The sequence below is a fragment of the Rhincodon typus genome, chromosome 3 (assembly GCF_021869965.1).
Source record: "Rhincodon typus isolate 14 chromosome 3, sRhiTyp1.1, whole genome shotgun sequence".
Classification (NCBI taxonomy): Eukaryota; Metazoa; Chordata; class Chondrichthyes; order Orectolobiformes; family Rhincodontidae; genus Rhincodon; species Rhincodon typus.
In genome coordinates, this window is record NC_063334.1 from 23,742,850 (window position 1) to 23,755,534 (window position 12,685).

At 40.8% G+C, this 12,685-nt stretch overlaps 1 protein-coding gene across 1 annotated transcript in view; it reads right to left on the reverse strand.

Moving 5' to 3' along the window:
* LOC109911240 (coiled-coil domain-containing protein 171) overlaps positions 1–12,685 on the reverse strand; it is a 128,018-nt gene that overhangs the window by 90,195 nt on the left and 25,138 nt on the right. The window contains 1 exon segment of the mRNA XM_048620014.1: positions 10,578–10,694. Within this exon segment, the coding sequence (XP_048475971.1) occupies positions 10,578–10,694 (117 nt within the window).

Sequence of the window (12,685 nt, forward strand, 5' to 3'; positions counted from 1 at the left end):
GGCAGGTAGGATCTGATTATTCAGAGTTTTGCCATGAAAATTCGACAGAGCTTGGCAGTCTCCAGGACACAAAAAGGTGCAATGCATGTACAATTTATTATTGCTTATATAAAACCAGGTGGTATGTTTTAATATTTGTAGCTTCCAGCACATAGAAATACATCCCACTGTGAGTCCAACTCAATCTTAAATTGGTTTTCGATGTAATTCTTAACACGGTGTGGATTATTTAATAAATGATGTCCACTGGCAGAATCTCATCTAATGATGAACATACTGTTCTGGGGCATGCAACATGGTCTGGTTGAGCACAATTTGCTCATATGGCCATGTATCACATCTTATACAACCACCACTTTAGACCCTGAACAGTGTCCAATCTACCTTATGTTACCCTGGCAGGGGAAAGAGTCTTGAAAATTAAGCAACAGTTCTGATGCCCCTGCTCTATAGCAAACCCACGAGTATTTTTCACTTTACTAAACATGTTGCTGCTGTCAAGCCAAAAAGCCAAATGAGCAATGTGATAGGAGTTTCAGTGCTGGTGTGATGCCAGGTATATAGGCCATACAGTCTCGCTAGAAGACTGTATCAAGCCACAGGTTACGTAAATTTGTACATACATTACAACTTTTTTAAAAAAAAGGTGTCATAGAGACTGCCTATCTCTACTGCATTCCAATGGTAATAGTAAGACCAATTAGAGTCTACATGCCTAGACTATGAACTAAAAGCAACAGTTGACTGTTCCTGTTGTATCTCCATGCCAATGTTGGCTAAACCAGTCAGTACCCTATTATCATGCTGCTTAAATTGATGTCTGTTTTTACAAATCTACTCATTGCATGCTAGTCCTGATGAGCGCAGGATAAAAAACCTTGGAAGACTTGTCTCATTTTAGAAATGTCTACATTCTGCACTTTCAAGCATTGATTTAAATTGTGGTTGTCCTGTTGTTTAAATGGCATTGTAGTGCAAAGAAGAAAGGGTATACATAGTACTATCCACGTAGCAAATTAGAGAAAACCTCCTTCTGGGAGCTTTGGAGGGGAGAGAGTCCAAGGACAGCAATGGATTCAGGCAAATGAACATCAGCAACATACAGAAGTTTTAGAATGCAGCGCATTTCCAGCTGCAAAACACTTTCTTGCCAACCTACTACAGGAGAGAGAAATGTTTGAAAGGAACCTGTATCAAGGGAGACTGTTGCATCAATCATTGTTCGACAAGACTTTTACACAACTCTGCAAATGTGCCCCAGGTGAACAATCTGATTGTTATTTTTTTCAGCATGCTTTGTCAAATTTGATGCCACCAATTCACTGCGTGGACACAAAATTTGAGGACATAAATCTTAACAGTACATATCAATGATTAACATTTACTTCCACAATGCTGACCTTTGGTAACAATGTCTAGTATTATACTATGTTCCACCCACTCTTGTAATTCTAACTGCAAATTTAGTGGCAGGACTAAATACATTGGCTATTTGATGTTCTACAGCAAGAACATAAGACTCCAGGACATGCCTGTCTTTTTTCAGCTGAGTTACGTGGTCACCTTACAATTGTTAAAGTTTTGGTTCATACACTGACTGGCTTTTCCTGACACAACTACCACTTCTTCAGTTCTCTCAGCAAGCCAACTGCATTCCAAAGAAGAATTTTTAAAAATTTATTTATTTGTGAGATGTGGCCGTTGCTAGCTGGCCAATATTTGTTGCCCTTGAGAAGTGGTGAGCTGGCTTCTTGAACCTGCTGTGAGTTGACCCACAACACCATTAGGGAGGGAATTCCATGATTTTAACCCAGCGATAATTAAGGGAAAATGACATATTTCCAAGTCAGGATAGTGAGGGGCTTGGAGGGGAACTCGAAGGTGATAGTGTTCCCATATATCTGCTGCCCAAGCCCTTCTGGACGGAAATGGTTGTGGGTTTGGAAGGTGCTGCCTGAGGATCTTTCGTGAATTTCTGCAGTGCATCTTATAATTACTACATGCTGCTGCTACTGAGCGTCAGTGGTGGAGAGGGTAGAAACTTGCGGATGTAGCGCCAATCAAGCAGGCTGCTTTGTACCGGATGATGTCAAGCTTCTCGAGTGTTGTTGTAGCTGCACTCATCCAGGCAAGTGGGGAGTATTCCATCACACTCCGGACTTGTATCTTGTAGATGGTGGACAGGTTCTGGGGAGTCTGGAGGTGAGTTACTCACTGCAGTATTCCTGGCCTCTAACCTGCTCTTGTAGACACTGTGGTTAAGTGGGGAGTCCAGTTTCTGGTCAATGGTAACCACCAGGATGTTGATAGTGGGGGATTCAGTGATGGTAACACCATTGATTGTCAAGGGACAGTGGTTAGATTGTCTCTTATTGGTGATGGTCATAGCCTGGCATTTGTCTGGCGCGAATGTCATTTTCCATTTGTCAGCCCAAGCTGATATCGTCCAGATCTTGTTGCATTTGAACATGGACTGCTTCACTATCTGAGTCGTCGAGAATGATACAACCATTGGCAAACATCCTCACTTCTGACCTTATGATGGAGGGAAGGTCATTGATGAAGCAGCTGAAGATGGTTGGGCCTAGGACACTACCCTGAGGAACCCCTGCACAGATGTCCTGGAGCTGAGATAACTGGCCTCCAAAAACCACAATCATGTCAGGTATAACTCTAACCACCAAAGAGTTTGCCTCTTGATACCCATTCATTCCAGTTTTGCCAGGGCTACTTGATGACACACTCCATTGAATGCAGCCTTGATGTCAAGTTGTCACTCTCACCTCACCTCTGGAATTCAATCTTTTGTCCGTGTTTGAACCAAGGCTGTAATGAGGTCAGGAGCTGAGTGGCACAAACTGGGCGTCACGAGCAGGTTATTGCTGACCAGGTGCTGCCTGATAGCACTGTTGATGAGATCCTCCATCACTTTACTGATGATCAAGAGTAGAATGATGGGGCAGTAAATGGCCAGGTTGGGTTTTTCCTGGTTTTACATTCAGGACTGGAACGGCTTGGCTAGAAGAGCAGCAAGTTCTATAGCACAAGTCTTCTGTACTATTGCCAGAATGTTTTCAGGGCCCGTAGCCCTTGTAGTATCCAGTGTCTCCAACTATTTCTTCATATGACAAGGAGTGAATAGAATTGGCTGAAGACTAGTATCTGTAATGCTGGGGACCACTGGAGGAGGCTGAAATGGATCATCCACTCAACACTTCAGGCTGAAGATTGCTATGAAAGCTTCAGCATTATCTTTTGCTCAGACATGTTGGGCTTTTCTATTATTGATGATGGAAATCTTTGTGGAGCTTCCTCCTCCAGTGAGTTGTTTAATCATTCACCACCATTCACAACTGGATGTGGCAGGACTGCAGAGCTCAGATCTGATCCATTGGTTGTGGGATCACTTAGCTCTGTCAATCACTTGCTGCCTATGCTGTTTGGCATGCAAGTAGTCCACCAAGTTGACACGTCATCTTCAGGTATGACTGGTGCTGGTCCAGGCATGTCCTCCTGAACTCTCCACTGAGCAAGAGGTTATCCATTGGTTTGATGGTTATGGTGAGGGATATGACTGAGGGATATGCTGGGCCATGAGGTTACAGATTGTGCTGGAGTACAATTCTACTGCTGTTGATGGTCCACAGCACCTCATGGGTGCCCAGTCTTGAGTTGCTAGATCTGTTCAGTTTGTCTCAATTAGCATGCTGAATGCCACACAACACGATGGAAGTTATTCTCAATGCGAAGGTGGGACTTTGTCTCCACAAGAATTGTGTGGGGAGTCACTCTTACCAATACAGTCATGGACAGATGCATTTGCAGCTAGCAGATTGGTAAGGATGAGGTCAAGTATGTTTTTTGCCTCTTGCTGGTTCCCCCACCACCTGCCACAGACCCAGCCTAGCAGCTTGATCAATAATACTGCTGCTGAACCACTCTTGGTGAAGGACATTGAAATCCGCCACCCAGAGTACATTTTGTGCCCTTGCCATCCTCAATACTTCCTCTAAGCGTTGTTCAACATGGAGGAGTACCAATTCAGCAGCTGAGGGAGGACGGTTTGTGGTATCAACAGGAAGTTTCCTTGCTCTTATTTAACCTGAAGCCATGAGACTTCATGGGTTCCAGAATAAATGTTGAGGACTCCCAGGGAAACTCTCTTCTGACTGTATATCACCTCTGCCAGGTCTGTCCTGCTGGTGGGACAGGACGTATCCAGGGATGGTGATTGTGGTGTATGACTATGTCCCTTACTCATGGAATCATACCTTATAGACAATGTCAGGCTACTGCTTGAATAGTCTGTGAGACAGCTCTCCCAGTTTTGACACTAGCCCCCAGATGTTAATAAGGAGGACTTCGCAGAGTCAACAGGGCTGTTTCTGCTGCTGTGTTTTCAGGTGTTTCGGTTGATGCCAGGTGATCCGTCCAGTTTGATTTCTTTGAGACTTTGTAGCAATTGGCTTGCTAGGCTATTTCAGAGGGCAAGTGAGAGAGAGTCAACCACATTGCTGTTGGTCTGGAGTCACATGTAGCCCAGACCAGGTGAGGTTGGCAGATTTCCTTCCCTGAAGGGCATTAGTCAACTAGATGGGTTTTTCATGGTCATCAGTAGATTCTTAATTCCAGATTTTTTTTATTGAATTCAAATTCCACCATCGGCCATGGCAAGATTTGAACCTGGTTCCCCAAAACATTAGTTGAGTTTCTGGATTAATAGTCCAGTGATAATACCGCTAGGCCATCACCTCCCCTTAATCGTACCAGACTTAAATTCCATTTCTTACTCCGCAGATGCTGCCAGACATAAGTTTCTCCGGTATTCTCAGTATTGGTTTCCGATATCCAGCATCGACAGTATTTTTCTTATAAGCCAACTGCATTAGTTAGTTGTGCCTTGGTATGTATAAATTTCTTTCAACCATTCCCTTTTATGATATATGCTCTTCCAACCAAAACTACACTCACTCTCATTTGGTTTGATTGCATGGTCCTTCGCGGTACATAGGAGTGGCATCCGCACTTTTTGTTATCCATGGGAAGTCCACATCCATATCCCCTGAGATAATGAAGATTTGATGCAGTTGCCTTGACAAAGAAGGGTGAAGTGTGACAAAGAAGGGTGAAGTTCTCCACCCAGTTTTACTCCAACCAATGTCCTTGTCTCTCCCGGTCAGGAATGAAAGTCTGGTGTAAACTGAAGCTGAAGATTCAGGAAGAGTTTAAAAGAACAAGTGGGAATAGATGAAGAAGGGTTGGTGGAGACAAACATGGAGCACAAACACTGGACAGACCTGATGGGCAAGACAATTTCTTTACTGACAAGTGGTATGTAATTTCTAAAAACTGCAATTACAGGGTTCAGGGGAGAAACAGCATGGGATCTCATAGCATCTGCTGTCTTATTCATGGACAGCTTAAAAATTCATTAATGCAACCTATAGATATGGGAAGCTGCTCTGCTTACTACCTCTTCCCCTGCTTATTCACATTCACCTTCACAGGACGATTTCTCTTCTGCATCAAAGTTTGTTATCCTCCTGTGTTGAACCTCTTGAAGCAGCACAATATTTGTTCATCAAAGGTTTAGTTCAGTCCACGTCCCTAGAGAGTTTGCCTCCTCCCTGCTGATCCACACAGCAGGAACAAACATTCATATTTTCAGAAAGTGACAGCTCTTTTTGATCTACTGCTCTATAAATTTCCAAGCCTTCTTTCATTCATCATGCTCCTTATATTCATGAAGAAAAAAGGAGGGAAATACATTAGTCAATAGAATGAGCTGATCTTGTTCAATTCAGCAAGTTTAATATACTACTACATCAACAAAGCACTGACCCAGAGTTTTATTTTTGATAATCCAAGTGAGGCAGCTCATTGGGAAAAGTTACTTGGAGGAGGGGCCAGATGCAAGATAGAGTCAGAGAGAAGTCACAGGGACAGTTTGAAGGCCAGCCTCTGTTCCCTGCAAAATTATCCCAGTTGTTATAAACTTTAAGTCTTCTCATCCTCATTTCTAATCCCCCGATACCTTGTATCTTTCTATGCCAATTTATGACCCCTGCCCACCCCAGCCATTTTACATTCCAATAATAACTCACATAGTAGTCATGCCGCACAGATCTTGGGAGCCATTTAGGGACTAAATTAAGTTCCAAAAACCAGGACAGTAAAAATGAACTCTCGCCTCCCGGTCTGCCTCGATCGCATTCTCACAGTAAAGATATGGCCATTTCAAAAAATCTTTTGATATGGACCATTTTTAAAGAAAAAACACAGGTGCTTAATCACTTATAGAAGCAAACAAACATCTATCCATCCCCAAATCAAAGGCAGCTAATCCTTTAGCAGCCTTTTTGATCTGTCAATGAAACTATGAACTTGGAACCCCTGGATAATACTGATTTTTAGAAAGCAGCCATGCATTCTCAAAGATCCCATGGGAAAACACCAACGGGTAACAACTACAACTGATGGAAAACAAGCAACACTGCCGAACATATCAATCCAAGCAAGACAGCGGAATTTTTAAAAATTGTAACATCTTCAGACTGTTTTATGTTTATTATTCTTAAAGGATGGATTCCTATAGCTTCAAATTATGCCCACTAAACAGATTATATTGCTCTTTAAAATGTTGACATTACTCCATAAATTCTAAAATACAAGTTAAGACTCTTGCAGCCAAAATTGGATTTGTTTGAACTTAACATTGAGCATGATATTCAATCATTCATATTGCCATGTACTATTGGTTCTAACATGTGAATAGCAGAGATGGGGTAATATTTATAGAAACGTTTGAAAACGATAGTCAATGCTCCATTTGCTGGTTTTGTTCTGAATGAAAATGAAAGAGCTCATTTGTTTCCTGGAAAGCAGAGTTTGTGGTAGCAATGAATGTTGATTTAGCTCTAAAATTCCAAAGTCAAACTTTTTTGTATTCTTGACAAACAGGCAAAGTGATCTTTTAATGGTTATTACACCAGTAGTACCACTTCTCAATTGCTGCTCTTTACTGGTGAAGTGTGAAAGCTAAAGACATGGTTCAAAATTTGGATTGTCATTATCAAGAAATGGGCAGTTTGACTTGGAAACCATGCCCATCAGACATTGAAAAAGGATTTTAACTGTCTTGTGTTTAAAATCTTCAACTTGACTAAATGTAGCCATTTGGTAAGTTGAAAAATGAGATAACATATCTCTACTGTTTGTATTTGCAATGTGCCTCAACAACTACCTCCCAGTGGCTATGACCTCCATAATTATGAAGTGCTTTGAGGTGTTCATCATGGCTCACATGAACTCTAGCCTCCCAGCCTGCCTCGATCCCATTGCAATTTACCTACCAGCACAACAGGTCCATGGCCGCGCCATCTCCCTAGCTGTACACTCATCCCTGGAACATCTGGATAATAAGGATATCTGCGTCAGGCTCCAAACTCCAAGACCTAGGTTTCAGCTCTGCCCTCTGCAACTGGATCCTCAGCTTTCTAACCCACAGACCACAATTAATAAAAGATAGACAACAACATCTCCTCCACAATAATCTTCAACACCCTTGTAGATAGCAAGTTTGCTAATGACACCACAGTTGTAGGCCGGATATCAAACAATGATGAGGCAGAGGGCTCAGTATCATGTTGCAAAGATAACAATCTCTCCCTCAATGTCAGCAAAACTAAACAGCTGCTCATTGACTTCAGGAAGAAAGGAGGAGGACATGCTACCTACATCGTTGGAGCTAAGGTGGAGAGGATCGAGATGTTCAAGTTCCTGGGAGTGACGATAACCAACAATCTATCTTGGACCACCCATGTCAATGAGACATTCAAGATGGCACAACAACGCCTGTTCTTCCTCAGGAGACTAATGAAATTTGGCATGACCATAAGGACTCTCACCAAATTTAACAATAAAAGCATTCTATCTGGGTGTAGCATGGCTTGGTACGGCAACTGCTCAGCCCAGGACTGTGAGAAACTACAGAAAATTGTGAACATAGCCCAGACCATCACGTAAGCCCACCTCCCATCCATTGACTCTATTTACAGTTCTCATTGCTGCGGAAAAGCAACCAAAGACCTCTCCCATCCTGGTTACAATCTCTTCCAACGTCTCTCGTCAGGCAGAAGGTACAGAAGCTTAAACACATGTAACAACATGTTCAAGAATAGCTTCTTCCCTGCTGTTATTAGAACTGCTGAATAGACCTCTCAAATTTCAAATCAAATGCTCATCTTGCTTTAGTACACCTGTGCAACCGTAACTTTGTATGCCTTGTTCTGTTCATCATATGGTCTGTATGTCATTGTATGTTATGATCTGCCTGTACTGCACGCAAAACAAAACCTGTCACTGTACCTAAGTACATGTGACAACAATAAATCAGACCAAAATCTATTCTTACTCTTTTTGAAATAGCATGTTGTTGATAATATTTTGTAGAAAAAACATTTGTAGCATTGTCAGAAGTATGGAGTAACTATATCAAGTACTAAGGACTCAGAACACATCCAAGGAGAAATTAGCAAATGATTGGACATTCTGACTATTTTCCAACAAAGGCAGGCAAGGTAATCTCAACATGCTTAGGCCTTGGCATGATCTCCTTTATTGCTTCATACATGATTTGCTATAACCAAATAGACAAGAGGCAGATCTCTTTAGTAGCCAATATTGCAGTGGCACGGTGGCTTGGTGGCTCAGTGGTAAGCACTGCTGACTCACAGCACCTGGGACCTTGGTTCAATTCCAGCCTCGGGCCACTGACTGTGTCGAGTTTGCATGTTCTTCCTGTGTCTGCCTGGGTTTCCTCTGGATGCTCAGGTTTCCTCCCAGAGCCCAAAGATGTGCAGGTTAAGTGGATTAGCCATGCTAAATTGCCCATTATGTGCAGGCTGAGTAGAATAGCCATGGGAAATGCAGAGTTACAAGGTACGGGGATTGGGCCTTGGTGGGATGCTTTTTGGAGGGTTGGTGTAAACTTGATGGGTCAAATGGCCTGCTTCCACACTGTAGAGATTCTACGTATGAAGAAGAACCAATACTACTTGATGGAAATATTTTGTTTGAAATCTGCACAAAATACATTAAGTTTATGAGGAAGGGTCACCGGACACGAAACGTTAACTATGTTTTCTCCTCCACAGATGCTGCCAGACCTGCTGAGCTTTTCCAGCAACTTTGTTTTTGTTCCTGATTTACAGCATCCGCAGTTCTTTTGGTTTTTACATTAAGTTTATTTCCTTGTTAGAAGCTAGAATTTATTGCTATTAACATATCCTTAACCTTCAAGAAATTACTTCTGCCTATCTCAATCCTCGTGACTTTGGCATAGATCTACCATTTTTGTTTTCCTTGTCCTAAGTGGCCAAAATTATCTATTTGTTTGTGTGTGGCATTAATTGCCTCAATTTTCACTCCAGTTTCTTCAAATGTACTCTTTCTGGCAACTTTTATTTTGTCATTTTGGTGTGCATTCTCAACTTATATTATAAACTTCTAGATTTTATTTGATCCACAATATTTTGTAGGACCTCTTGTCAGCAGATCACAAGTTTGTTATGCTCCAACCTCCAATTTTTCCCCCTGAGGTAAGTTTAATTCTCTAAATATTTATTCTGTGTAGAGATGCGGCCAGCACTATATTTAGCTGTAAGTTCACCAGTTGGCAGGAGCTTAGGTTATGAAACAGGCCTTGACAGCTGTACACAAAACAGTTTTATATTTATCATAAAAGTGGTTTCAAAATTTCTCAAAACAGGGGATTAAGATTGTTGCATTCCACGGAACCTTTGAGTCAGGTCTTTTTAATTGACTTCCATTATATTTGGAACTTGTCAAGACATTTTCAAGACAGAAAACTCAGAATATGTACAATTCCGGAAAATACATGTTTTCCAAATTCGACATGAATGATTTAAAGCAGAATCAACCAATTGCTTAGATCCCTGTTAGTCAGTGTGAGATGATGGAAAATTAAACAATAATCTCAATTCATCAGTCACATAGAATGCAGTTAATAACATTCGGCTGCATTCAATGTTACGGGGAAAAAGATGAAACATGTAACTAATGCACAAAAATGGCTTTATGCTGAGGTCATGCATGACAACTTGAAAATATCGCTTTACCTTGCATTAAGGATTTGAACTTTATACAGTGAAAGAAACTGCATGCCAGAGAATACGAGATCATACAACACAATGACGGAGCAGCAGTTAACTGGAGTATATTCACATACTGATCTCAACAAGCAAACGATCACAGAGTACATCTTGGACATTGCAATCAGTTAATAATACAGTGCAATAAATGAAAAAAGTCCTTGAAGAGTTGTTTGCTGCACATTATTGAAAATTTTAGTAAACAAAATGTCATCTACAAATCCATTTGTAACCATAGGTTCTCAATACTGTTAAAAGTAAAGTTTAAATCACATTTCCCTTTTATGATCACTGTCTACATTTGGCCAGAGTTTTTAATTAGGTTGAACATGTATGTACAGTTGTAATATTAAATAGACTGATTATAGGTTATTTTTTCCAGACTGAACTGTAGGATCGACTTACTTGATTTAGTGATAACATCCTGTAACTCAGCCATAGAATCAACTACTGCAGCCAATAGCTCAGAACTGGAAAACCATTCAACAGCCTGGATAAAATGGTTCGGCTCACTTTCCTGTCCTAACAAAAAAGAGTGACAAAGTAACATAACAGTACATATAGTATTAGGTAAATGCATAGAATAATGTATACAGAAAAATGTAAAACCTATACTGAAGCATGCTATGAAATTTTGTTAACCATTTTTGTGAGAATTCTAGTAGAAGAAAATGTTTAATTTCAATATGGAATATGTTCTGCCTTAAATTTCAGTGTTTTTATACACTGAAGTAATAGAGCGGTTTCTGCTTCTTGGATATATTACTAAATATTGCCTATGTCTTCACCATGTGATAACTTGCCTTGTGCTAACTGTTCACAAAACAGTTTTCAGAATCAAAAGCTTAAATTCACAGAAACATCATTATAAAATTAAATAAAAAGATGACTTAGTAATTCCAGCCAAGATAAAGATAAAAACAACCAATTCCAGGTCCTGAGCTATTGCAACAGTTTCTAACATAGAAGGAATTTGCAATACACAATGATCTATTTTATGGAACTAAACTGAGATAACAGGACAGCTTAAAGAAAATTCACTTTTCACACTGCCTTTCTGAAACTGGGATTATGGTTTATTATTATTTTGGGTTTCCATTATTTATCCTCTTGGATACAGAAGTTGTGGTTACTCAGACCTGTGGTCTGTGCATCTAATTGTGCCCATACTGTCCAATACCAAATTAAATAACCATAAGCAAAATTTAGTGTGGGATGATGATTGCTGCCAAAAAAAATCAGGCACAGATCTGCATGACCTGCTCCTTGTGACCACAAGCCAGCTGGAATTTGAGAGAATGGAATCAATTTTTATTGAGAGAAACGTCAGACTCAAGAAACTGGAATGCTGTCTACAGCATCATGGAACTCAAGGAAGACTGCCAAGAATATAAAGCCAAGTCCTCTCTCATCCTGTTTTGCTCTATCCTTGGAAAAACATATGTAGGATATTCCTTTTGATATGTGAAGTTACACCTGCTACATCTGGTACAATGGACCGTGAAGATGTTACTAAGACATTTCCCTCAGCCAAGAAAGGGCCTGTAACACAAAAGAAAACGGCCAAAGTGACCTTCACGGCCATCAACCATACTGCCCACATACTGCTCTGTGGCTAATGTGACTATGGCAGGCTAAATAATGATGACTTCCTTGAAGTGGAAGCACCTGAGGTATTGTTCTTCCAGCAGTTCATGTCAGAGAACTGTTCCTATAAAACAATGTTTGGGAAAGCCTTTTGTGCAGTGCTTTCCTCCTCCCTTTTAAAACTTTTCCTGCTCTTTCCTCTGTTTCTTGCTGCTCTTCCCATTCTAGCCACAAAACCAGCAAATTAAATTACCCATAACTGCAGTAAAATGGGTTAGGTATCAGTCAATATCAACAAACCCTTCTCAGCAATTGCAAATCTGTCCTCCAGATTAGAAAGAAGAGCAGATAATTACCAGAAGTTGGCCAGCAAATCTCAAATGACAAACTAGCAATAAGTCTGTATGTAATGGCTAGGCTGAAGAATCCTTCCTGCCCATCAGTGCCATGGGTTGCTGGACAATTTGATTGAGCAGTCCGATATCACAAGATGGCCCATAGCAGCAGACCTGAATTTTAATCTTTTATTTAGCAATGTAACAAGTTCCACTGTGCAATTTGGAAGCCTGTGAAGCAACAATTCCAGTATGTAAATAAGTAAGGTGTCCCAATCACCATATCAAATGCCTGGGCACCCTGCTATGATTGATAAATGAGCGTGCAGTGACTAAATTTATAGGTCTGTACTGGAAAGCACCTATCCTGGGACAGACTCACTTTTCGCAAGAACAAGAAACCATCTACTGAAAAAAGACACATGCTTATGGCACATTCCAAACTAAGATTAAACAATATTCACCAAATTCAAAGAATCTAGATAATTCAAAAGAAGTGGTGTAATGAAGTATTTAGACAAGCTCATCCCATTGTCACAAGTAAATAACTTCCTTGCATGGCAAACATCACCAAGACCGATGGAACTGGCA